Source organism: Mus caroli, chromosome 13, assembly GCF_900094665.2.
Source record: "Mus caroli chromosome 13, CAROLI_EIJ_v1.1, whole genome shotgun sequence".
Lineage (NCBI taxonomy): Eukaryota > Metazoa > Chordata > Mammalia > Rodentia > Muridae > Mus > Mus caroli.
This window is the reverse complement of record NC_034582.1, coordinates 44898912-44926552: the sequence shown is the minus strand read 5'-3', so window position 1 is coordinate 44926552 and position 27641 is coordinate 44898912. Positions and strand designations below refer to the sequence as shown.

The window sequence follows — 27641 nt, the reverse complement described above, 5'->3', positions numbered from 1 at the left end:
GAGTTTCCCTATTCTCTGGTCAGTCAGGTGTGGGAGGGATGCTACCTACGCTGTCCACTCATCCATCCCTGGGTGGCCATTCCTCTATCCAACTCTTCAGGGGGCGGCCAAGGGGCAGCTCTACCTGGGGACCCCCCCGGAGGGAGCTACTTTGCTAAAGCCACCAGGGTTGTGGGAGAGTGGGAGTAGGGGAAGAAGTTCCCAACACTGACCAGAGTGCGCAACGGAACTTGAAGGGCAGAGACTCTCTACGGTTTAAGAGCTTCATTATAGAAATGCAGGAGAAAGAGAGAAGAAAGAGAGAGAGAGAGAGAGAGAAAGAGAGACAAAGAGAGAAAGAGAAAGGAGAGAGGAGAGGAGAAGACAAAGAGAACAGGAAGAGGAGAGACAGGTGAGAGGTAAAAGAACAAAGGAGTAAGAGTAAGAGAGCTTGGTGGGGGCTGAGCACCCCTTTTTATGGTCTTCACTGTTGCTAGGTAACTGGGAGGAGTTTAGCCTGAAGGTCAGAAGCTTGGGCCATTGCTTACCTGACTACTGACCATGCTTCTCTTGTGGGGGCCGTGGGAGGTGGTACCTTAGGCAGGGGCAGGAGTTCCAGGAGTATGAGGGAACGTCTACCGTGTCATGTAGGTGAATTATGACCATTGGGGTTCAGAACTCAGCTCGACTGGAGACCAGCCTGCAATTCCCCACATTTCCTCATGTTACAAAGATGACAGTAAAAATCCATGTCAGGAGTGTAAAGACAGTGAGACATGACCACCAACGAACCTGAGGAAACACTCAGCTAAGTCACCTTATCTCTTGCTAGTGACGTCACTAGAAGCACTGTGCTACTACGACCACTGTCTGGTGCCTGTCTCGCTCTGTCTACCACAATGGAGTCTTCCTACTTAAGATTTATGGAGCTACACAGAGATGGATGGGACAAGAGTATTAAAAAAACAGGAGCACAAGGGCACAAATGCCTGCAGCCTCTCCTGTACTTCTTGGTCTCAGCAGTCAGATAAGCACTGGGGAAACCAGGAATGTTAAGCACACAGTGTGACAGTCTGCAAGGGAAGGATGTGTACACCCCTTTCCACCCAGGCTGGGAGACGATGCAGGTGACAGCCTAGTGATCTGTGTGGTGTGAGTGTGTGTGTGTGTGTGTGTGTATATATATATATATATATATGTATGAGTGTGGGTGGGGCCAGACCACACCCGAATCCCCCAGACTATTAAGTTTATCCCAGATTCTTCTTCCTAGACCTTTATCTTTGTTTCTCAATGAGGAGAGCCTACTCTTAGGGGAGATGTCACATGTACTTTATAGCTTGGTGATCTCTAGGCTGAGTGTATGACCCAGACAATAAATACCAGATCTGGGGCCCTTAAATTATAAAACCACTCTTCCTAGTAGAGGTCACATATACTTTGCCAAACAGTTCCCAAACAACCACGCTTTAAGCTTTAGAGGTGGTTGTTCCCAGAAAACTTTCTTCCGAAATTGTACTTTAAATATGTCTAAAACCAACTGCCTGGTGTCAGACTCTAGACGTGTGCACCAACACCAGCTACGCAGTGTTGAGCCAGGCTTCCTCCTGGCCTCAGATGGGTTGTCCCTCTGCAGTGGCCGAGGGCTCCACACACAGCAGGGGCAGAGCATGAGATCATAGTGCACGCCTGTAATCGCAGTGCTGGAAAGGCTCAGACTGGTGGGAGGGAGGTAAACCTGCCGAGGCCGCTCGGCCTCAGGAAAACAAAACACTGAAAAAAACTAAACTAGAGGGAACGTAAGAAGTTAGAGCCGGGTATACAGAGCTGGAAAACGGGCAGGGTTCTGTGAGTTGAAACTAGCTTAGTCTACAAGATTAAGATCTAAGGCAGCCAGGCTGCATGGTGAAACCCTGTCTCAACAGCCAAACCAGCATGAGATTAGAAGGAAAGGGGCAGTGGGGATCAAGGTTCCTCTCTTTACAGAGAAATTGTGGTGAGGGCCAGTCAGAACATGGCTACAGAGGGGGTGGGTGTACCTGCCTTGCCAAGATGAGGCCATTCACAATTACATTCTTGAAAGGTGGCTGTCCAAAGAGCGCTGTGGCTAGCACCAGCAGGGTGTAAAACCTGGGGAAACAACAAAAAAGCCAGAATCATTCATTAAAGGTAGAAACGGAATCCAAGCACAGGAAAATGTATATTTACTCACTAGACTTTTAGCTTTGATTCTTTATACTTCTTAAAGTGGAGGTCAGAGGACAACATGTGAGTGTTGCCTCTCTCCTTCCACCACGTGGGTCCTGAAGAGTCCCCTCAGGTTGTCCGACTTGGTGACCAGTGCATTTACTCGCTGGGCCACCTGGCCAAGCCTGTATTATACATCTTGATAATCATGTACCAAGTGATAGCTACAGCTGCATCATGCCCACAACAGATCACTCAAAGTTAAGAGTCTGATTGGCAAAACAAAATTTTCTTAAAACAAAAGCTTGCAGTGAGAAACCATGGGCCACATATAAGGCACACCCAGGACTTCCAGAGTGGCCAGAGGAGAGGGGTCATGTTTCCTGTGAGATCCTGTGGCACAGACCATGGCATAACAAAACTCAAAATGCACTCAGACCGTAGAACCAGGAAACGGTTCCATTCTGCAGGGTCAGAAGCCTCTGCCGTGGGCAGTGCTCACAGCCTGGGATACTCTTACTCCACGGACTCGCTTCCTCTACTAGAGAGGCAATGCTCCTGCATTACCCTGACCTGCTCCTGTACTTCAAGAGCATCAAGAAATGCAAACTGAAGAAGACCAGAGCTCAGACCAAATACTCCGATACAAATATCCGTCCTAACATCCCTTTCTGTTCCACAGGATGCTGCCTGGTGTCCTGGAGGCAGCTCAAGCAATAAAAGGAAACAGGAAGCAGACAGAGAGGACAAGCAAACCGCCAGGGGAGTTTACCAATGGCCAGACTTCACTTCCTAGAGAAGCCTGCTTATGCTTTATTGAGTAAGCTGGCCCTCCTTAGAACACAGACATCTGTGGGGCCAGAGAAGTAAGAGGAGTAGTTTCAGAGACTAAAGTTCAATTCCCAGCACCCATATCACACGGCTCACAGCAGCCTGTAATTCTAATACCAGAAAAATCAGACCCTCTTCTGGCCTTGGCACTGCACTTACATGCACAAGCCACTCGAGTGTGTACACACATATACATGCATTAAAAAAAACATTAAAGAACAAAAGAACCCTAAGAAATGTGTTCCTGGAGGACCCTCTAATAGATTCAAATGGGAGGAGCAGAGGACCACAGCAGCGGTTCTTCAAGCGCAACTCTGCGGTACCATCAGCAAGGACTGCCCTGAGTGAGCGTCCGAACACAAAGCCTGCACATGAGAAGAGGGTGAGTGACCTTTTCCCAGTGAGCATGACAACACCGCTACAAACAGGGCACCGACTACATGAAACGAACACCAAAATCTCTCCATGTACCTGGGGTTTTGTTTGTTTCTTTTTTTAGAATGTGAACACATAATGACTAGACTTAAATTTTGAACACATTCCCAATTACCTTCTAATTTCTAGCACCCAACCTTATGTCACTGTAAAGATCATTTAAAGTCTGAGTAAAAGATTTTAAATAAACAGATTTTAAATAATATATACGAAGATTATAAGGGAGCTGAAGTTTTTCTTTTGTTTTAATTTACCATAGAGATATATTCCACTGTGTGAAATAATACAGACTGTAACAGTATAGCTTTGTGGTGGCAGAGATTCCTACTGGAAAGACACGGTGGTGTCCATGCTGATGGGAAGGGCAGAGGGAAGAACACTGTCTCCTCTCTGCATAAGCACCAGGCAGAGGCATGTGGGCATTTAGAAACTCATGCTTGGTGCCAGGCGTGGTGGTGCACGCCTTTAGTCCCAGCACTCAGGAGGTAGAGGCAGGAAGATTTCTGAGTTCCAGGCCAGCCTGGTCTAGAGTGAGTTCCAGGACAGCCAGGGCTACAAAGAGAAACCCTGTCTCGAAAAACAAAAAAAAAAAAAAAAAAAAAAAAAAAAAAAAAAAAAAAAAAAGAAACTCATGTTTGGTAAAGCAAAACCAACAGAAACACCTGAAGAAAGGCGGGACCCACGTCCGTGAGTAACGTACCATCCTCTGGTTTGATCGATGCCTTCAGCAATGAAGTCTGCAGGAAAGGCATCCTCAAACTCACGCTTGCTCTCGAACGGATAATGGACCTGGGCATAGGGCATACTTCCACTCTCGAACCAGCAGTCAAACACCTCAGAGACGCGCCGCAAGGGTGCTTTCCCGCAGCGGGATGGGATGGTCAGGTGGTCGATGCTGACAAACAGAAAAGTTGTCAGTTCTATTCACTGGGAAGAACTTAACAGTTTAGAGGCTGATCTGACAAGCCCACATTCATGTGTCATGCTACAGTACTTTGGTGAGTGGGGGACTACATGTACAGTGGTGGTCCTAGAAGATTATAAGGGAGCTGAAGTTTTTCTTTTGACTACTGACATCAACGGGGGTAGGGGGATGTGACATGATGCTTTATTTTTATGTTCCTAATGACAGCATGCAAATAAAACTGTGCAGCAAGAAGAGGCACAGCACATGAGAGTTCGCATGACTCACAGGGGTTAAGGGTGACCCATAAACAACTATACAATCAGTTTATGTATCGACCATACTGGTTTTTTGTTTTTGTTTTTTTTCCTAGTTCTGAGGCAGGGCCTCATAGCCCAGGCTGGCCTTGAACTTGCTATACAGCTGTGAAGGGCTCTGAACTCTTTGCACCTGCCTCTGTCTCCTGACTGTTGATTTCAGCCATCATGCCTGGCTTTTACTTTAAGTACCAGGGTGTACTTACTCCTCCTGTAAAACTGTTTGCCATGCTATGCTACCAACACCTATTCACATTCACATCTAAGTATCCTGACTGTATGAATGGGCCGGAGTGATGAACCTATCTCTACCATCTAGGTTTTTGCTCAGTGAATGGATTTGTCTAACGATGCACTTCTCAGAAGACACACAAGTGGAAAAGTGCACAAGGCCTGGAGGGGTGGCCGCCACCTTTCACCTCGCCCTGGGGCAGGAGGCAGAGGCAGAGGCAGGTGGGTCTCCATGAGATCAAGGTCAGCATGGCCTTAGAAGTGACTTCCATACAGCAAGAGCTACTACACTGTGATACCTTGTCTCAAAAAGGTATCACAGTTGTCCCCAAAGGCTGAGACCACGAGGGGCCCTCAATCTGAAAGGTCATGTACTGAAGAAAGTTATGTGGCATTTCGATCAAGGAGGGAGGGTGCACACCACAAACTAACGTGGCTCATCAACCAAGTAGCTAGTAGGCATGGCTCTGTAACTCCCAGGAGACGGCCTTATCAGGATGACAGCAGGGCAGTGAGTCAGAACTGACCTCTCTCTGTGGAGATCTGAGATTTTTGTTCCCGACAATTCTTCAAGCTCGGCCACTGATCCAATGCACACTACCTGTCAAAAACCGAAGATGACAGGAACTTCTCAGAGCCAAGGAGAATGTGCTGAGGTCATTTAGGCTGTATGGCTGTAGAAACCTAACTCTCTTTACAAGTGGGCTAATGGAGCACTCTGAGCAGGGCAGCCAGTGCTAGCTTTGTTCCCGTGACTCCTCTTCTGCAGGTCTGCAGCACAGGCCCCTAAACCCACAGCCACCACCTCAACAGGCATTCCTGTGGATTTATCATAATCAATCTCTGCCTAAAATAAATAAAATGTCTTAGACTGCCGCAGACCCTCTGGGTCCCTGTGTCTGCGTGGAACGGGTCTCTCTGGCAGGTGGGCAAAGTGTCGGAATTGACAAACAGATACACACAGGAGAGGTGTTGAATCTGAATGTATTGTCAAGTCGAGCATCGGACTTTTTATAGCATAGAAACTACCAGGGATTGCAAGTTACATCAGGCAAGGTACATTGAAGTTTTCCAAACACAAGAGAATGACTGCGAAAAGAATTTCAGGAACCAAACAAATGTTTACAATAGAGATTAACAGCCCTGCCTAGGATCAGCCTAGTGACAGGCAAGAATTTCACACTTTAGTGTTAATAGCACCAGGGGGTTTTTACTCTTGGCAGGCCTCAAGAATAATGTAGTGTCATGAACCCCTAAATTCCTAGGCCTTGCTAATTCTTAACTTGTCTGGAGAATCTCCATTTGTCAGGAGAGTATATCAACTTGCTATAGGTATGGAATGTAGCCTGTACTAAAGATTTCTATCTCAGTGAGATTCCCAGGCTCTTTCTGCAGACCAGTTGAGCCATTGAGCCCCGTCTTATTGTAATGCTTAATTAGTTACTGAATAGGTTAAACTTCCTTGCTGCTTTCTGGGATCTTGGAACACTGGGAGAGGCTTTAGCTATGTCAGAATTCAATCTTAAAAGGCACTTATAATAGGGTAAGATTAATAGAGAGCACGTGGATCCATACACTAGACTAACTCGGGAATGGAAAATTAATTTATGGGTTAGAGAGGACGCCAGACTCCAGGAGGGAGTTTCCGTGAAACTCTTTTCCTCATGAGCAGCTTTTAGGCATCCCTGCCTGACAGACTGACTTGACCGGAGTGCTGTGGCATTAGACTATTGGCCAATGGTATTTTTTTTCCTTAGATTTAGTTATTTATTTTATTTATTTGAGTACACTGTAGCTGTCTTCAGACACACCAGAAAAGACCATTAGATCCCAGTACAGATGGTCTTGAGCCACCATGTGATTGCTGGGAATTGAACTCAGGGCTTCTAGAAGAGCAACCAGTGTTCTTAACCTTTAAGCTATCTCTCCAGCCCAACCAATGGCATCTTACTTTCTTCCTTGTGCCTGGATCTTGCTATTTAATCTGTCATCTTTCCAATCAAAGGCTAGAACTAAATTATTGTGCTGAGGGGATAATAAAAATAAAAGTGGCCTAATTCACAAGGAGTTAGGATGATCATACTCAGGTAAAGAACTGGGGTGGAGATAGGTGGACCAGGCAGGGAACGAGGCCCTCCTGACAGAGAGGGATCAGATCAGCAGGAGGCTTCGTGCTTTCACATAGAGAAAGGCCTCTGCTTCTTGGGCACCCGGGGCTTTCTCTGCTCCTTCCCTTCAGTCCTAAAAGGTTTCCGACTCAGTAATTTGGCTGTTGCCTCTCATGTCCTTGTATGGAATCTGCTACACCCCAGGGCGTTGCTCTCCACACAGGACAGAAGGAAGGCTCTGCCATGGAATTGTGTTTGCCTATGCTAGTGGACGCATCTAGACTCACATAAATCAAACGGGGTTTCAAAAGTTAAGGTATACAATGCTTGGGATGTTTTTTCTTCTCCAGTTTCTCATAAGGTCAGTTTAACTTTCTTTCCTTTTTCTTTTTAGATAGAGTCCCAGTATATCCCTCTGGCTGCTGGCCTGGAACTTTCTGTGGAGTTCAGGGGTGGGCACAAACTGGAAGATTCACCTGCCTCTGCCTCCCGAGTGCTGGGATTACAGGTGTGCATCCCCACGATGGGAGTCAGCTGACCGTGAAGTTAGCTCTAGAACGCAATGCTGTGACACAGGATGGGGGAAATCAAAGCAACACCCACCCACTATCTAATATGTTGATTTCCTGAAAAAAAAATTACTATTTATTCTCCATTTTACAGAATAAAAATTCAAATCTGCACTTAAATAAAAAGTAACCCCCTAAACAGACTGTCTTGCGTGATCATTCTAGAAAGGAATTCAGACAGTCAGAGTCCACACTTTTTAACACCATAGTCACACAACATGACAAAGAACTTCAGCAACAGTCAAGCAACACAAGGCCCAGTCTCACCTCCTCAAAGTCTTCACTGACCCACAGTGGGATGGGGGTGCCCCAGTATCTGTTTCTGGAAACTGCCCAGTCACGTGCCTCCTTCAGCCAATTTCCAAACCGTTTTTCTCGTACAAACTCTGGGACCCTGTCACAGAGGGATGGCATGGACAGTCATGCAGGAGTACTAGACTAGGTAAAAATTATAAACTAGGCTGCCACCACAAGCCTTTGTGTGACGCTTTGTGGAAACACTATGCTGGGCTCACGTCTAGCACATCCTTTGAAAAGACAGCAGAGCACATGTTTGGGAAGCCTCTTTTTTGCCTATTTGATTATTCATGAGGTAGGCTGGCCACTCAGTGAAGAACACTTGGGGAGGACAAAGGTTCCTGTGCTTGGGCTTTGTGTAAAGCCAAGGGCAGAAGAGATCCACATACCAGGGGCTCAAACACCCAAATTCGTTACAAATAAACTGCTCTGGCAGACACACACACTAGTCTTCATCATAGGAAAGTTAACAGTCTGAGTATAGCAAGATTGTTCATTTGTTCATTTGTTTTTGTAACAGGGCCTCACTGTGGCTGTCCTGGAACTCAGAGGTCTGCCTGCCTCCGCTTCCCGAGTTCCAGGACTAAAAGTGTCTGGCTAAGACATTTTCCCCAAAGCCAATTCATCCTGTAAGGCATGCACAAGTAACACTTGCTTATATCTAGTGGGCTTTACAAAGACAATGAGTTCTTACATCTTCTATCATAAGCAGATATTACTTTAGCTGTATATGACTCTGTTTTCCTAGACAAATAAAGACAATTACAAATTGTGATAAACGATTAGAGATGGCGAGTATTTGAACTATCCTCACTCAGCACATGTAAAGGGCAGTAGGGAGGAGGAGCATGCTCACCAGTAGCACAGGTCGTTGTTCTTCAGTAGCTGGTCCACCATGTGCTCCACGCGCACAAACCAGCTGGGCACAGACTTGTAAATGAGGGGTGTGTCTGACCTGGGACCAGAACACAGATTCCACTAGTCAGTCAGCGGCCTACTGGTACCAAGGGCAAGACTGATTCTAATTTCTAATCAGCATCACTTCACCTACTCAGCCTTCTGCTGACAGTAACTTTTATGTTAGATTACAAGCGTCCAGATCAGCAGATGCCTCAGAGAGTAACAGTACTTGCTGTCGCGCCTGATGAACCTCGGTTCCATCCCTGGAACCAACATGGTGGAAGGAGAGAACAGATCTCTATGCTTTGTTCTGACCTCCACAGACATGCCAAGGCCTGTAGGCACACGCATAGGAGTACTCACACACAAAGCAAGCAAGCCACTGAAAAACTAAACACACAGATGTCCGAGTCTCCTGTCTCCTTTCAAATGAAACCCAGGAAGATAAAAGACAAAAGATGAACAAAGCTGGGGCCCGGAGAGACGACTCAGCAGTTGGAGAATGCCTGCTGCTCTTGCAGAGGACCCAAAACTGACACCCGTGCACACACACCGTACACACACACACAGTTTTTTTAATGGCTCTTCTGAGGGCGAGCGAGCATGCACATCTTCAATCCCAGCCCTCAGAAGCAGGGGGAGCACTAAGTTTCAGGCTAGCCTGATCTACGGAAGAGTTCCAGGCCAGTTAGGGCTACACAGAAAAACTCGGGTCTCCAAAAACCAACCAACCAACCAACCAAACAAGGAAGAAAACAAAAACAAAACAAAAAAAAAGAAAAAAGAAAGAAAGAGAAGAAAATGGTTCTTCTGATGATAGAACTGGGGCACAGAGAGAAAGTGTGGGGACAAAGTTCAGGACACTGAAGAGTACATTCATTTGAAGATTTACAGGATGCTCTTATACTGAGGCTTGGTTATCGCACAGCGTAGAGGAGAAGCCCCACCACCAGAGCACTCAGCGGCCTCACCTCCAGCAGAAAGGGTAGCTGTGAGTGAACGTGCCTGCCGCCAGCAGCCGGCCCTGCTCCTTCAACATCCTAATGATATTTTTGTCAGCATCCTGTTAATAAATTAGTCAGTCACTAAAACACCTTGGCATACTTACTAACAATATAAATACTTGGCTAAGATCTGATCTTTTATAATGGGTAAAAGGCACAAACAATTGATGTCTTTTGAAAACATCTGTTCTGGGGCTGGAGGCACGGCTAGAAGGAGAGAAGCCTGAGAAGCATGAGCCACTCGGCTTCACCCTCAACACAACATTAAGCACAAAATCCAGAAAGCTACTCTGCTGTTGACGTACTTAGGCAATCTGAACATGGATCTGTAACATCTCGGGCACTGAGGTTCTCAAACACGAGAGTTTGCCTGAGCATCAGAAGGCCATGCCAGGTCAGACTGCAGTGTACTGCTCCCAACCCCTACTGATGAAACCACAGCGTGCTCCCCCGTCTAAGCATGTCAGACCCTCCGAGTGTGGCTAATAGCTGTCTTTCCTTGTTTTAAGTGCTTAAAACTTTAAATGTCTATGGTAATTCTAAGCGTGAAGAGACAGATTACACCTTCCATACACACAAAGCACAGACCTTCACATACTGCCCCACAAAATGTGTCACTTCCTCTGTGAAGCAGCCTGAAGCATCCACAGGACAGACAGGGACTGAGTCTTTCTGAATAATGTTGAAGTCCATACAGACACGATGATCATCCTGAGACAGACAAGAACACAGGCTGGGGGATAAGAGTGTCTCAGTATATGTGTGAGGAAAAAGGAAAGCTTGGACTTATATAGATTTGTAAGTACATTTTCAATACTGTCTTGCATACATCTAAGCAACCTTCTACTTCGAACTGTGGTGACTTAAGGACCACCTATAGAATCTCGGCCTTACAGCTGAACTGCAGTTACATTATCTAGCCCAGTCATCTCAACCGTTACATACCACACATGAACATTTTAAAACTCAACCACAGCCGGGTGGAGTGGTGCTCATCTTTAATCCCATCATTCAGGAAGCAGAGGCAGGTGGGCCCGAGTTCAAGGGTCTACCTAGTGAGTTCCAGGACAGTCAAGAATAAAGACTATAGTGAGACATGTCTCAAAAACCCAAAACAAAACCGAATAAACCCACCCACTAAAATAACAACAAAAATGAAAACCAAAAGCCCTCCCTTAAGTTACATTTTATTTGTAATGATATACATGCCTATCTGGATAACGAAAGCCCGTGTGGTGGGAAGGCACAACGCTTGACAGACATACAGCACTGCATCCTAAGATGACGGTACTGATCTCACAGTAAGGATGCCTGTTACTAGGGAAACAGACTTCAGGTGGCAGAGCTCTCCTAGGTTACACCACGATATCACGATGCTTCATCAGTGGATCCACGTGACACTAATTGATGCTGCATGTGAGGGATGCTGAGCACTGCACTGCATTTGCTCATTCGACCTCGCCAGAAAACTGCCAGGAAGGCAGACAACTGTATTAGGACTGACAACACCTCAGGGTTTGACCTGCTTCCAGAAATCAGCAAGAATGTGGACTTCGGGTACAGATTTGGGGACAAGGAGCCAGACAAAAAGATTCCATTGGTCTTGGCAAATCAAAGAAGTTTAATGAGAGTCGTGACTCAGCAACCCAGGAACAGTGGTCACTGATATTTACTTCCCATAAATACTGCAAGGGTATGGTACTCACAGCGCCAAAGTAAGGAGCCTGGTGCACAACGCCCGTGCCTTCTTCATCCTTCACATAGTGGTCGACAAGCACGGTGAAAGCACCGTTCTCCTTACACTGGGAGAGAAAGGTTGCCAAGTGTTAGATGAAATACAAGGGAGAAAGACCTGAAATTCTGAAATTAACATGTAAATAGAGAAGACAAGCCAATTAGGAGTCCCTGGTACAAGCTTGGCTAGACACACAAGCTGCAGGTTCGGCAAAAGACCCTGCCTTGGTAATTAAAGTGGAGAGCAGTCAAAAAGACCTGATGTCAACCTCTGGCCTCCACATGTGTGCACACCTGTACACACACCCACATGTATATGAAGGTGAACACACACACACACACACCACTGAGAGAGAGGGGGAGACCTGAAAGTGAACTGAACTCAGTACACAATGAGAAAAGGGCCAAGAGCATTCACAGCAGGAGACGAGCTTACTGCAAAGGCAGAGAGGTGGGGAAGGAAAAGGCCAGCTTGGAGATGTGGTCATCGAGCTGGTTGGTGATACAATTCCAACTCATTCAAAGAGAGCAACGTTCTCATCCTAAAGCAGAGTTTGTGATTCAGACACATTCCCAGGAACATTAGTGAGGAGGCCACAAGAGTCCCACTCATCACCTCCCTCTGATGATCGAAGAAGACATGGATGTAGAGAGTCACAGCGAAGCAGCCCCACACTTACCTTAATAAAGTAGTCAAACAACGGCTTGTATTTCTTGCCTTTGAGAGACGCACCGGGAAACCTTGAAAAAGAAGATAAATCTGTAAATCAAAGCAATAAGGCCAGGGAGATAGTTCAGTAAGTAGACTGCTTCCTGCTGAGGCATGACCATTGAGTCTGGATCCTGGAAACACGTGTAAGAAGCTGGGAACGGTGGTGTGCACTTGGAATCCCCCAAACTGAAGAGGAAACACGGGGATCCACGGGACTTCCAGGCTTGAACTTAAACTGGTAAGCCCAAGTTCCATGAAAAAGCTGTTTCTAGACTAACAAGAAGTGATGGGGGAAGACACGTGAGGTTTACCCAAGGCATACATGTGCACACCCACCCACACATAATGTACACACAAAACAAAAACAAACAAACAAACAAACAAAATCAATCAAAGTAATGAAACTGCAGCCAGAGTACAGCAGCAACCTCTGAGGCTCACAGCCACTGTCACGGAAACAGAAACGTGTGACTTAGGACATAGCTGTTACCTAAAACTCGACTTGAACACTAGAGCTCTAGGATGACAAGTCATCCTAACACACACATGCACTACATGAACGCTGCATCAACTGTACAAGCACTCACCTTTCAAGTATCTCATAGTCGCTCTCTTGCTTATAGAGGGCCGATAATCTGGCTTCCGTTAAGATGAATAATTTTCCCCTGGCCACATCTAAGAGAAGGAAGAAAAAGAGGACATGGGTGGCACTCAGACTGGTTGACTATGAAGACACACACCGGGCATATATATTTCTTGTGCCAGGAAGCTTTGTCACCTGTACCTACTGTGTGCCCTGGACGCAGAGAGGACACTGCCAAGCTGGGCAGAACTGCTACCCAGATGTGCTGAGACAGCAAAGGCGGTAGGGTATGTGGCCATTACTGAGCACGTCCAAGTCCATTTAGGAAAATTAACCTTTATTTCCTCTTTCTAAAGGAAATATATGTGAATGTTTTTTTATGGTGGCACAGGCCTTTAATCCTGGCACCTGGGAGTGGATCTGAGTTCCAGGCCAGCCTGGGTCTACATAGTGAGTTCCAGGCTGTGGAGCACTAAACTGAGACTGTCTCAAAACTAACAAGCAGCACCTTCCATTGACAACTCAGGTGGCTCACACGGTCACGGATCCTTGTGCTCTTGTTCCCTCAGAGGCTGAACTCACTGGATGTCGTAATCCAGATGACTCTCAGTGCACAGTAATGAGTGTGTGTGTGTGTGTGTGTGTGTGTGTGTGTGTGTAAGAGAGAGAGACAGACAGACAGACACGCACTAGCTTCTCTTCATCTTCTAACAAGCAAAGCGGACCCTCTAGGGGCTCTTACAGCACGTGCACGTATAACACTGTGACCATCATCCAGTGCAGTAGGACATAAAGATCTCTCTCACTCTCCACTTAGCCAGATCCCTGGCCCCTGACACTTTCATATGCCACCACTGATTTTTTTGAATCAAGATATCACAAACCACTTCTAACAAGTCAACTGATGAACAGTTAAGTTGCCTTAAAACTATTACTAAGAAGATGCAGGTATCTGTGTCCCCTTGGTAAAACCTCTCTGGAGGGCACCATCCCTGGAAGCCTAGAGCAAATGCATAGGCATCAAAACTCTTGACCCTGACACACTGCCCCAGGAAAGAAAAGCGTACGGAAACTTAAACTTCCACTACAGAGCGTGGCACGCCAACGGTTTCCACGGATCACTTCAAGGACCTTTGTGGTTCATTCAAAAACTGCCCCCACAGGTGCAGTAAGTCACAGAAGCACTGCTATATGCTAAGCCCACGTTTTATATAAAACATGACAAGAATAAGACAAAGTCTGTAAGTATAGGGGTGGTGTGCATGTGTGCACACAGTCAAGAGTTATGTTTGCAACATCTGTCCAAAACCCCCTAATGCCCCACTGACTCACTGTTGCCACGGGAAAAGTCCCACTGGCATGAAACCTCCCTTAGGGAAGCAACAACAGACCCAGAGTAGGGCACCTACATGACAGCTATATGGACAACAGCTATTCTCAACAGGCATCTCCAAGGTTCAGGAAGAAACCAAATAAGGCCACCCACACACATTTTAAGATGGAGCACGTTCCCCGTGCACCTACACGGCAGCTTCCATGCCTTGGCTGCTGCTATGAACAGGGTCGACACAAACACAGGGTCTGAACGAGCACCCATCTTCACTGCTCTCAGCTCCTCTTCCTCCCCTGTTCTCCTTTTCTGAGACAAGGTCTCAGGTAGGCAAGGCTGGCTAAAAACTCTATTCTCCTGCCTCCAACATCCAGGGACATGTGCCACCAAACCCAGATCCCGCTTTCAACAGAGGCAGACTACTAGGCCACTTATGCTCAACTCCGGAAGCAATGCCTCACCTGCTTCCAGAGCAGCTGCTCCTCGGCCCGGCCCCACGCTGCCCCGCCCAGCCCAATGTGCTTTTCTCTCCTTTCCTCCCTACAATCTCTCCAAATCCAAAAGTGTACGTACTCAAAAAGTACTGACCATTACCTAAATCTCTAAAGAAGGACCTGCTTGAGAACGTAAGAACTCACTACCATGGAACAGGTCAATGACGTACAAAACGTCCATTAAAACTGAAAATTATAAAAATCTGTGTCACTTTCAAACGGAAGCGAAGCATCTTTTCAGGCTGCCTTCCTGTTCCATCCTCTCCTCTTGTCTTCCCAACCCTGCCTTGTTTTGGGATAGGACCTTGCTATGTTGCTCGGTATAGCCTCAGATTCAGTGTTCCTGCCAGTTTATTGTGTGCTGAGACTTACAGGTATGAGTCACTATACCTGTCTTTATAGCTTGTCTTTGGTAAAAATTTTTGTATGGAATTATTTTCTATCTATATAAAATCGGAAGCTTTTATATCTATATAAAATTACTTCATCAGTACTAACCACAAGTTACTATGAGCCCAACAAACCTTTGATCTTCACATACTGTATTTCTGGATTGACGCATAGTGCAAGGTTACTGGGTAGAGTCCAAGGAGTGGTTGTCCAAGCAACTAAGGATGTATTTTCATCTTCCTCCAAAGGGAATGTTACAAATACTGAGGGATCCTGAACATCCTGCAAGACATTGAGGGGAAACAGTGTTTCACAGAAGAACAGGAAACTGAACTGAAAGGGGACTAAGATACATTTTAGGATGAAAATGAGCTCAAACACCAGGCTGTGGTGGCTCACACCTTTAATCCCAGCTGAGGCAGGTGTATCTCGGAGTTTGAGGCCAGCCTGGTCTACAGAGAAACACAGAGAAACCCTGCCTGGAAAAACAAACAAACAAAAAAAGCAAAAACAAAAACCAACAACAAAAAAGAGGAATACCAAACAGCAGACTTAGGGGTATGAATTAAGACTCAGCCATTAAAGGCTAAGGCTCATAACCAACAAGAATGAAAGCTATACGATTACACTGATCTAAACTATGGCAAGTATATAATGAGTTAAAAAACAAAACTGTGTTGGATAAAGATTATTTCTGCATATTATAGTAGATATTTTTATGTGTTTAAAATATTTTATTAAATATGCATGAGCCAATAACAAAGGCAATTGGGAGACAAAGAGGAATCATCCCAGCCCTCTGATAGGGTCTAAAAAGATCATACAGGGGCTGGAGAGATGGCACAGTGGTTACGAGCACCGACTGCTCTTCTGAAGGTCCTGAGTTCAAATCCCAGCAACCACATCGTGGCTCACAACCATCCATAATGAGATCTGACGTCCTCTTCTAGTGCATCTGAAGACAGATACAGTGTACTTAGATATAATAATAAATAAATATTAAAAAAAATAAAAAGATCATACGGAACGGGAAAAACATTCTCTACCGTGATGAGAAAATGCTTCTGAAGTGTGACAGTTTCCAAACCTGGACACGAACAAGGCTTCCAAAGAGTTACCAACCCTTTAAAAATGAGGGTCACATAAACCAGCCAAGGTGAAGGGGGAGTATAGACACCTGAGACATGAGACAGACCAGGTTCTGAGATGCTCTACTTCAGATGACAAAGAGCGGTACCAATGACACAAGACCTGTGTAGCAGAAAAAAGATGGCAACACAGCTTAGCGTCTCAATTACATTCCCTTCCCAATACCTTTAACAAAGGATGCCACAGGTACCAGGAAAAATATAAAGTCACCAAAGGCAGGATCCCCGAAGAACAGTACCGGGAAAAACTGACAGACAAACGAGAACATGGCCAAAACAAAAAGAATCCATCATACAGAGTCCATGATAAACCCAGCAGGAAGAAAATAACCCCGCTGTAACCTAGCACAGCCTCCATGCAGCGAGTGGTTGTACCATCAGCACTCCTTAGAACAGGCATCTGGCACCACCAGCCATGTTGGGGACAACTGGATACAGTCACCTTAATTGTAATTGGTCAACAATCATCATGGACTACAGTGCTCAGTGCATCACACACCTTGTAATTCTGGTTCGATTCGAAGTTGGAGAGTGGAGTGCCACACGCAGTGGAGAAGGGCATGACCTTCACGCCTCTGTACACGAGGCCTTTGTCATACAGCTGCTTGAAGACCCACCTGGGAAGGCAAGAGATAGAGCTTTAAACTACAGGGCCAAAGTCTGCCATTCAGATGCAGACCTCTACGCCAACATCTACAGTTCTCTTCTGGTGAAGAAGAGGGGATTAAAAAAAAATCCACCATTTGGGAGCTTGTTGGTAAGAAACACTTAACAGTCAAATGTAGATGATAATTGCTATTGCTGAGGCTGGGGTGGTGCTTAGCGGTAGAGCTTGTCTTAGCATGGGCAAGGCTGGAGCACACACACCAGCACCATCTGCTGATATGGAAAGATATTTATAACAACTGAGAAAGGCAAACACTTGTGCTCACTGCATAACACATTATCAATTAATAAATCTGTAACTATTGGCATACAGATTTTACACTAAAAATTCTTAGAGCTATGATAAAACAACTTTTTACCAACATCCACTAGCATTTTGGAATTTTCTTCAGGTTTTTGGCACATTTAAATAATGCTTAAATAACTAGGCAACAGACCCTTACTCAATTCTGCCTTTTCTTTTGTTAAAACCTTCACTGGAGTTAAAATATCCCTAGGGAATTTTGTTCGGTGAGACAGAGTCTTTCTTACTAAGTAAGTAGCCCAGGCAGGCAGGCAGGCCTTGAACTCATGATCTCCCTGCCTTACTCCAGTTTGGCTTGTGCTTGTGGGCCACTACCCACAACTTCGGTAATGAGTGGATTAAATGCTCTCCCACAGGGCTCAATGGTAGAATATTTGCCCAATGTGTAAGGGTTTGAGTAGGGTCTCCTACTTGCCCAAATGCCATTTTTATGGGGAAACAAATGGGGTGCGGGGGTGGGGGTGGGGGCGTAAATCATTTTCATGGTATTAGAAAAAGCTAGAAGATATATATCACATTTACTCCAAAAACAAATACTGAACTCGTAAACAAACTTCTTCGGGCATGCACCTTCTCCTCTGACCCCCGAGAGAATGTTTATCATTCCTACAATTTAAAATTAACCTACCAGACTGATTCCATGAACTGTGGGTATAGTGTTTTGTAGTCATTGTCAAAGTCGATCCATCGGCCGAGTCTGGTAACAGTAGACTTAAAAACATGAATGTTAGAGTAGCATTAGGAGATAATACCATAGCTACTTTTTACTTCTGTTATCACAACCTACGAGTATTTGGGGAAATCAAAACAATCAATCAATGGTCCAACAATGTTTGAGACATTATTTCAAACAACACCTAAGGTTAACAAGTTTTCTTAACATTCATTTCTTATACATAGATATTCTTATTTCTAAATGTAAATAATTACTTAAGTCATTATGGATTGAGGGGGTAGGATTCACAGTGTATTTTTGGTTTGAAAGCTGTTAAATATAAACCAAGCTGGCCTCAAATTTAGGATAATCCACATTCTGTCTTCCCAGTACTAAGATTATGGGTGTGTCCCACCATGCCCAGAGATATTAATTATATTGATAAAAGTCTTTTAGCAACTATTACTTGGCGAACATCAGAGAAATAACTATAGCTAGGAAGAATTTACCAACAGTTGCTAAAATTAATGTCTGAAAGTATCATAAGAGAAGGCATAACAGAAATAGTATTCCCATAGGATACTTAATAACTGCAAAGCAAAACCTGAACTTCACCAAGGGAAAAGCCAGGCAGCACCTTAATGAAGGGAATAATTAATTGGTTATGCATGCATGATGCCATAGAGTCAATCCCTAGCAACCACCTTCTCCCCTGCTCCCCAAAGTGACATGTCCTAAAAGACTAAAAGAAACACTAAAACAATGCTGTACATCAAAGGAAACTGAGGACTTGCCACTGAAGGCAGTGGCTGATCCTGGACAGACTTCAGGATCAGAAAGATGGGTGGGTGGTACAAGAGGAAGGTATTTTGTTCATGTTAATTAACTGCCTTTGTGTTACTGACAATGTCAGCAGCTGGAAAATGACAGATGCCGGCATAGGGGATGGCTGTATACCAGGTGGACAGTGATATGCTTTAGCGTCTCTCAAACTGAAACAGTTTTGGAAACAGGAAGAGCATGGTGACACACACCTTTAATCCTAGCACTCGGGAGGCAGAGGCAGGCAGATCTCTCTGAGTTCCGAGCCAGTCTGGTCTGCATATTAAGTTGGGGAGGGGGGGGGCGGGGAGGGAATCAGAAACAAAAGTTCAGATTTTAAAAGCAGATCTACATTAAGGCAGCATTCGCCCCAGCAAGATTCCCCTGCTGGATTAGGCATGAAAGTGAACTCTATCTGCCAAGAAGCCGAAGCCACTAGGGGTCATGACAGAAGGGCATTAAGGAGAACCCTGTGGGAGAGGGAATGGCAACCTGCACGCAGGGCCAGAAAGAGAACGGGGCAGTGCCTGTATCTCCAGCACGCAGACTCCTGGGGGAAAAGGACTTGAGCATTAGTTAGGCCACCAAGAACACCAGGAGATAAATACAGAGACCATTAAAATAAAAGACTTATTTATTTAATATAAGTAAGTGAGTATACTGTCGCTGGCTTTAGACATAACAAAAGAGGGTATCAGATCCTATATCCATTACACATGGTTGTGAGCCACCATGTGGTTGCTGGGACTGGAACTCAGGACCTTCTGAAGAGTAGCCCGTTCTTTTAACCGCTAAGCAATCCTTCCAGCCCAAAGTACAGAGACTTTTAAAGAGAATATGACTATAGCAAGAGGATAGAGAGAAAAACAAAAAAGAACCAGACACCAAAAGCAACACTGGGATGTAGTGCTCCTCTCGTGACACAAGCTCACACAGGCAGCCATACTTTGGGGAATATTTCATAAAAAGCATGAAGGATGCTTAGCCATTTCTATCTAGTCCCGCATCAAAGCCAGACCTGCTGCTCGTTCTTCTGAAAGCACCCAGCATACCTTCCACTCAGTGGAGTATCTCATCACGATTGCTCGGCACTGCTTGTTGTACTCCGCAATCCCCATTTTGGCCACATCCTCCGGCCCTTTGATGCCCAGTGTCTTATCAATTTCGTACTCCTGAAAATATTAAGCAAGATGGTTATGCTAACAGCCACACCTAATACAAGTAAGCCGCAACAGAAACCAAAACAGCTAACAGAAATACATGCAAAGGAAACTCTAGCACGAGGCCACACAATACATAATAATATGGAAAAGAATTCAAACGGAACGCCTGATATATTCACAGACAGTGAGAACGTCACAGGACTGGAGACTCAGACGTACCACAGGTAAGCCGTGACAGTCCCACCCAAATCTTCTGTCAACGTGAAACCCACTCTGGTGAGCGTATCTCGTAACGATATCTTTGATTGTCCCAGCAAGTATGTGTCCATAGTGAGGCAGTCCAGTAGCAAAGGGAGGCCCATCATAGAAGGTAAACCTAACAGATAATACAAAATACAGCAAGTCGTTTAAAAAATAGCAGACATCCAGGACGATTTTTGCATCAAGTAGCTATCATATGAAAATAAAATGTTCAGGGGTAGGGAAATGGAGTCAATAGGACTAGAAAAGAGACATAGCTGATTAGAAATCTACTGGAGGTCCAGCCTTCACAAAGGCCATTCAGACAGAGCCGGGGGGACTGCTATCCTGTCATCTGTTCTTCGTTTATTATCTCCAAAACATAAGCAAGTTACCAGTGATCCTGAGGTACCTCATCAATGAAGCAGGGCAGTGGACGCCCATCCTAACATTTTCCAACAGGGAAGGTTCATAAGGAATTCACTGATTTGACATTAGTAGTCTTTCCTAGCAATAGAGACTAAAGCAGGAAATATTGTAGGACCCAGCCACAGAGGGCAGAGATGATTGTAAATGCAAGAAAGAAAGCGGTAAATAATCTCCATTCCTACGACTTCTGACAACCAGGAACTCGCCCGTTCCTGTCCAGATTCCTACGGTACGGAAAGGCACAGACTCTGAGAACTTACAGGTGAATGAAGGATGGGCATTAAGGGAGTGCAGCACAAGAGCAGGCTCTGTGTAAGGAGTCTGTCTTTACTGCAGAAACTCACGTACTTTGGCCTGAGTTTTGACTGTTTGAGGCATTCCTGGAAACAGTTATGTTTGGACCAGAACTCCAAGATTTTTTCTTCTTCAGCAGGAAAACTGATGTTTTCTGGAACTTGTTGAACCATTCTGTTGCTGCAAGAGAAATCAAATTTGCAACAGTCACAGCAATTCTTAATTTAGGAATAGCAGGCTAACAAATTATTAAAGTGCATATACACATGACTGTCCACACTGTGTGTGTTAAAGTGAAAGTTTTATTGGCTATTGATGTATATATAATACACAGTCAGCTGAATAGGATTTTTAGGATATTTAAAGGCATATAACCATCACCACTTCAGAATATTTTCAATTTTTCCCACAACCATGAGCAAGCACATTCTCTCTACTTCAGCCGTGGCAACTAATCTTGTTCACTCTGTAACATTTGTCCATATTTCATATGTTCATGCTGGACGGTGGCGACGCACGCCTTTAATCTTAGCACTTGAAAGGTAGAGGCAGGTGGACCTCTGGGCCAACCTGCTCTACACAGTGAGTCCTAGGACAGCTAGGGCTACACAGAGAAACCCTGTCTTAAACAAACAAACAAACAAACAAACAAACAAGACCTACCACCACCACTACCACCACCACCACCACCCGTCCACCAGCACCAAACCCTGAAATTTTCACATGAATTGCCTACATGTGGTTGGGCTTAGTTTTGAAGGGTCAGTCATGCTGTACAACACTCATAGTCCATACAGCTCTGCCACTATTCATCAGCCCATCAGTCTTCATATTTGAATTGACTCACCTTTTTGGCTAGTTTCGAAGGTTGTTATGAACATTAAGTTCAATCTTCTACCAGGACAGGTTTTCTTTCTTGTGTATACGGCTAGCTGTGAGTAGAATTCATAGGGCATGTAACTCAGTTTCTAACTTTCTGAGGAACCACCAAAATGTTTTCCACAGGGACTGCACTATTTACATCCCATCAGCAACGAATGGGGTACCCACTTCTCTGTATCCTCCTCGCCACTCCACGCTAACCTCAGATCGGAGCTACCTCACAGGGCACAAGGTAGCACATACATCTTATCCCGTGCTTCTCACCAGAGTGTATCACCTGAAGATTAATGTTTATCCGCCCTTTGCCCTCTTTAAGTTAGACTATCTTTTCATGGTTGAATTTTAAAAATTCTAAATTCTGCATACAGTCGGCCTTAGTTTGGGTTTTACTGCTGTGAAAAGACACCATGACCAAGGCAAGTCTTATAAGAAACAACATTTAATTGGGGGTTGGCTTACAGGTTCAGAGGTTCAATCCATTATCATCAAGGTGGGAGCATGCAGCATCTAGGCGGGCATGGCACAGGCAGAGCTGAGAGTTCTACATCTTCATCAAAGGCTCCTAGTGGAAGACTGACTTCCAGGCATCTAGGGTGAGGATCTTATGCCCACACCCACAGTGACGCACCTACTCCAACAAGGCCTCACCTCCAAATGGTGCCATTCCCAGGTCCAAGAATATACAAACCACCACACAGTCCTCTGTGGAGTTGTCTTGGTGTTTGCACTTAAGTCCTGGTGCTTGTAGGGGCCAGAGGGATATCTTACCTCAATCACTTCTTGTGCTAGATGGCTTTATGTCAATTTGACAGAAGTTAAAGTTATCTGAGAAAGGAACCTCAGTTAAAAAAAAAATGCTTCTGTAAGATCGGGTGTAGGCAGGTCTGTAGGACACAGCCCACTGTATGTGGTGCTATCCCTAGGCTGGTGGTCCTGGGTTATATAAGAAAGCAAGCTAAATAAACCATGAGGAGCAAGCCAGTTAACAGCACCCCTCCACGGCCTCTGCATCAGCTCCTGCCTCCCTCCAGGACCCTGCCCTGTTTGAGTTCCTGTCTCAACTTCTTTCAGTGATGAACAGACATGGAAGTATATAAGTCAAATAAACCCTTTTTATTTTTGGTCATGGTGTTTCGTCGAAGCAATAGAAACCCAAACTAAGACACTTCACCTTTTTCCTTCTTTTGTATTTTTAAAACTTTAGGCCAGACACAGTGGTTCACACCTTACTCCTAGCACTTGGAAGGCAGAGGCAGGCAGTTCAAGGCCAGCCTGGCCTATATACTGAGTTCCGAGCCAGCCAGAACTATACACTGAGATCCTGTTTCAAAACAAACAAAAACCCTGCCTTATTTATTAATATGCATGATGCATGTGTGAATTCTCATTTAAATTCTAAACAAGTTGGTGACCAGATTTTTAAGCCAAAATTCAATAAGAAGGGGAAAGGGTTGCTAATGATGAAAGAACAGAGAAGACAGAAACCCACGTTCTCAGGAATCCCAGCAGCCAAGTGAGGCTGATCTAGGCGAGAAGGTCTACACGCTTCAACCAGACTTGAAAGCAGAGGAGTTTAAGCCTGAGGCTACCAGAAATGTTTGAGAGCAAAATAAAGAAAGATATATTTCTTAAATGTTCATTAATTAATTTTTCATATTCAAGTATCTCTTGAGTGTATTATAGGAAAAAAAAAACAAAAAACAAAAAAAACTAGAACAAGACAGGTGGGACATTTACCTAAAATAGCCCATTTCAACCATAGCACAGAATTAGACATTACTGAGAGATGCATGGCGTTTTGGATCAGCTGCTACTTCAGGATTCAGCCTTTCAAAGAAAGAGGTTTCTGCATTTATTGATTTACCAACGGTCCTTTGGTTCGGTGAATAAGATGTTGGTAAGAGAATGTTAGGTCTATACATTCATTTTGCCACTTCTAATCGACTGCTGTGACTGCTCTTGTCTCTGGGAGTCATCAGAAATGCAGACTCATCAGGGGTCACTTAAGTTAGATCCCTAGGAGAGGCTCCTGCTGAACACACTTGAAACACTATCACTCACAGTGCCCTGATGATCCAGTGATTTCTACCCCACCCTCTGTTAAGAACAGGAGATCTAAACTTTCTGAGAAGAGGAGAGCTTTTACTGGACTTCCTATGTTGCCTCTGCGGTTCTCCAAAGACTAAGAACCACACTGTTGTTCCAGAAAATACAAAGGCGGGGTGCAACAGCACAGACCATTGAAGGAAGAACAATGTACCAATGACCGGGCTATGGCAGCTGCTGAGAAGAAACAGCTCCCATGCATAAATCACAGGGTTTTTCTAGCCCATTGTATCCACTGGAGAACCGTACCTGCACAACAGCCTCCAGCAACCACAGGGCAGTTGGGGGGGGGGGGGAGGCAGATGTGGGTGGAGAAGGGCCAGTAAAACTACCAGGTTATGCACAGAAATCCATTTTCCTTCCACACACAATCCAAGCCTTTCTTCCTTATTTTGTAATCCCTTCGGGACATTTTAGCTCTGCTTCCTCCTCTGCGATTTCATTTCCCTTTTGGGGCAGTCCAGTCATAGAGTTCAGGGTGGTTTTGAACTCCTTGGGTAGCTGAGGATAACGCTGACCTTCTGATCTGGTGGCCTCTACCCTCCTGAATGTTGGGATTACAAGTGTTTTAGGTTTTTGTGCGTTTGCTTGGTATTTGTTTTGGTGAGAGCTCAGCCTGCTTCTGCTTCTGGAGTCTTGGGATCAAAGGTGTGCTGTGCACAACTTTCCAGCTCACAGGTGTGCTTTGGGGGGCCTGGGGCTCGAACCCAGAACTTTATGCACACAAGGCATGCACTCCAGCTACTGAACCATAGTCTTGCCTGTTTGTTTAGCTATTTCTACACTATTTCCACCAACCTTTGCTTAAGATGATCTCAACTTATCTTGAGAAAGTATCCCACAATGCCATGGGTGCTGCTGCTTATGTTGACACTTGGGAGGCTGAGGCAGGAGGACAATTTGAAGCCCGGCTAGGCTCCATGAGAGAGACATACATCATCATCTTACTTTTTACACCTGATGTCTCTTTTAACTGTGCTAAAGGGATCCACTATTCATCCCTCTACTGTGCACAGGTATTATCTGCATGTATGTTTCATGTACCATGTGTACTGTGTTCCACAAAAATGGCATTTCATTGTCACTCAGGGTGTCTCTTCAGAGGAACAAGTGACTAAGACATCATCATCAACAACAACAACAATAAAACACAAGCCAGTCAAACAGAAACGCCCCTCCACATCCACAGGGTACTGGATTCAGGATCTGTTGGAATACCCAAATACAAGGATGCTCAAGTCTCTTATAAACATAGTATTAGCCTATAATTTACATGCATCTGCCCGTGTATTTTAACTAAGCTTTACATTACTTATCATACCTACTATATTTAAATCCTAGATACACAATTGCTATACTATATTGCTTAGGAAATAATGACCAAGAAATTAGGTTTGTACACGTACAGTACATGTCACTACTACAGACCTAACCACATAGGATGAGCACTGGCTGGTTGAAAGCCCAGGTGCAGAACTAGTAGTTAAAGAAGACCAACTCTATACTTTCTACCTATCCACTGAGAAACAAAAGAGCAAGTCTCAGATACACTAGTTTGCATTCTGTGAGTTTTTCAATTTTTTTTGCGTATTTCTCTAACACAGTAAAAAAGAGAACAAATTCATGAGGTTGAAAACGAAGTTATACTTTCACATACTCATCATGAACATATCCCAAGCCAAAATGACAACGACCCCCTCATCTTCTGTCCAGACAGGATGGATTTATATAAACCTTTGAGTATAATCTCTGTCCACCTTCAGTCCAAGCCTATAGGAGACCCTGAGCTTAAACTGCATTACCAGATACTGTGAGCCCAGGACAAGCGTGCAGCGCATAACCTACTTACCTTGGTACCCAGAGATAAGTACACGCGAATCCCAGCACAGTTGGGAGAAGCCCAGACTCCAGAAAGACTCCTAGGTTAGTTCTTTTAAAACACCTAACTTGGCAGTGACCTCAATCAGATTCCGATCTTCTCTCGGATACTATATCACGCTGCATTCTCACAACTCCCTGTTCATAAGCCACCAAGGTCCCACTATGTGACGGGGGTACTTCTAAGGATCTCAGTCCTCCACCCAATGAGTCAGGCCAGAATCTGCGGGCAGCTGAGTTCTGCAATGTCTCTCCCTCCACGAAGGCTCTCTGGAAATAGCTTTGTGCCCACAGCTCACTCACAGTGAGAAGCAGCGTGCTCCTTTCTCACCGCCTCGTGCTGTCTGGAGGTTGATACACGGGCGGGCCTCACTCTGCGGCCCAGAAGGACAAGAGGGTGCGGCTTACCTGGGAACCCAGAGAGCTCGCTCAGGTTGCAGCCTGCGACCACGTTCCGCGTCTGGAGGTGATGCAATACTGACAGTGCCAGGCTCAGCCCCTCCGCGGCGCCCAATCAGCGTGTGCCATCCAACACCTACAAACAACACGTGTGGCGATTGGTCCGAGCATAACTGCAGAGCAGGATGGGAGCGTCCCTGCAAAGGAAGGAGAAGGCGCTCCAGAGCCCTAACCCCGCAAGTTAGTGGCTACTCACCTTTGGCAAAGATTTTGCCTCCTAAGCCTATGAACGAGATACACCCTTTCGTCCTGGGTCCATATTGTCAGTACTCTCTCTCTTTTTTAAAAGATTTTATCTATTTGTACACAGTCTCCTGCCTGCATGTATTCGTTTTAAGCCAGAACGGTGAAAGCTTGGGGTTGAACTGGGGACTTCTGGAAGAGCAGCCAGTACTCCTAACCTCCGAGCCATTTCTCCAACCCCAGTATTCTTAAATATATGTCAATATATGTGAATATTATTAAATATATGTGAGTATATTTGAGATCTCAGGATCTCTTGTATCTCCTGCTGGCCCCGGAACTCTTAAGCAGCTAAGGAATGACCTTGAACTGCAGAACTTTCTGCCTCCACGATAGGAGTTACAGAAATGTTCTATCACGCCTGGTTTTATATGGTGCGGTGGATAAGCCGGCCATTTGTGCACCATAGCCACACACTGCCAACTGAGTTAGATTCCCAGCTGTGATGGCATCTAAAATTTATGCTACATATGAAACTTCTGACAAGGGACTCCCACAATTATTTTGGGAACAGTACATATTAACCTGGAGACTACTAACCATGTGGTTAAATGGCAGAAGGGAGGAGGGTCTGGCAATAATCTGAACCCTTTATTGAATGTCATTGCAATGCTTCTTTTCATTTCAAAATTTTGCTTATGTATCATTATATATCTACTTAGTACCCTTCAGATCCGGTCTACAACAAATGAGAACCTTGACACCAATCTGTGAAAGAAAGTTTTGGCCTTAAGTTGACAGCGTTAATTAGGTGAATAAGTGCCTATTTTATTCATTAATGACAGAAAAACAAAAACAAACAAAAAAACCGGATTTGGCCTAAATGAAGTAGAAATCTCGGCGAGTTTTAGAACATTTTGGTAACTGTTGAGTGCTTTATTCAACAGTTCTAGGCCCTACTGTGTCGAAAATTCGATGCAGTGTTTGCCTGTGCTCCTTGCTTTCTTAATTATGAGTATCCTTATTAACCAGAAATATTTGAAGTTTTTAGGCTTTGCATTCTTTAAATTGCCAATTGGTTCACCTCATGTCTATACTCTGATCAGCGTGCAAAAAATAGAACAAAGGTCCCTGCTCAAAGTGAAAGAAACTTATGTACCCATAGGTAGTGTAGACTGGACCAGGCTGTTTAAAAATTGGATTGAGAAACACTATAAACTACTGTTGGGAAGTAAAGGAACAGTTCGTCTAGAAAATAGGTAATTAAAAAACTTTCGCCGGGCGTGGTAGTGCATGCCTTTAATCCCAGCACTCAGGAGGAGGCAGAGGCAGGTAGATTTCTGAGTTCGAGGCCAGCCTGGTCTACAAAGTGAGATCCAGGACAGCCAGGGCTACACAAAAAAACCC

General features: G+C 44.9%; 1 protein-coding gene and 1 non-coding gene across 5 annotated transcripts in view; both read right to left on the bottom strand.

The window, feature by feature from the left end:
• The window catches only part of Iars (isoleucyl-tRNA synthetase), a 47962-nt gene extending 21887 nt beyond the window's left edge, over positions 1-26075 (bottom strand). Inside the window, exons 1-18 of one of the 4 annotated variants that reach the window (XM_021180376.2) lie at positions 26001-26051; positions 21574-21658; positions 20781-20906; positions 19983-20139; positions 19653-19772; positions 17752-17834; positions 16653-16770; positions 15140-15287; positions 12796-12883; positions 12177-12237; positions 11469-11564; positions 10351-10473; positions 9730-9821; positions 8715-8813; positions 7829-7955; positions 5412-5485; positions 4133-4327; positions 2023-2109 (exon numbers count right to left, since the gene is read on the bottom strand). In XM_021180376.2, coding sequence (XP_021036035.1) covers positions 2023-2109; positions 4133-4327; positions 5412-5485; positions 7829-7955; positions 8715-8813; positions 9730-9821; positions 10351-10473; positions 11469-11564; positions 12177-12237; positions 12796-12883; positions 15140-15287; positions 16653-16770; positions 17752-17834; positions 19653-19772; positions 19983-20139; positions 20781-20899 — 1787 coding nt within the window. In that variant the 5' untranslated portion in view covers positions 20900-20906; positions 21574-21658; positions 26001-26051. The other 3 variants (XM_029468406.1, XM_029468407.1, XM_021180375.2) reach the window with 3 other exon arrangements.
• Positions 23861-23993, bottom strand: LOC115029167. Its single transcript, XR_003834727.1, has one exon. It is a non-coding gene; the product is annotated as a small nucleolar RNA SNORA84 (small nucleolar RNA).
• Positions 26076-27641: the final 1566 nt, after the last annotated feature.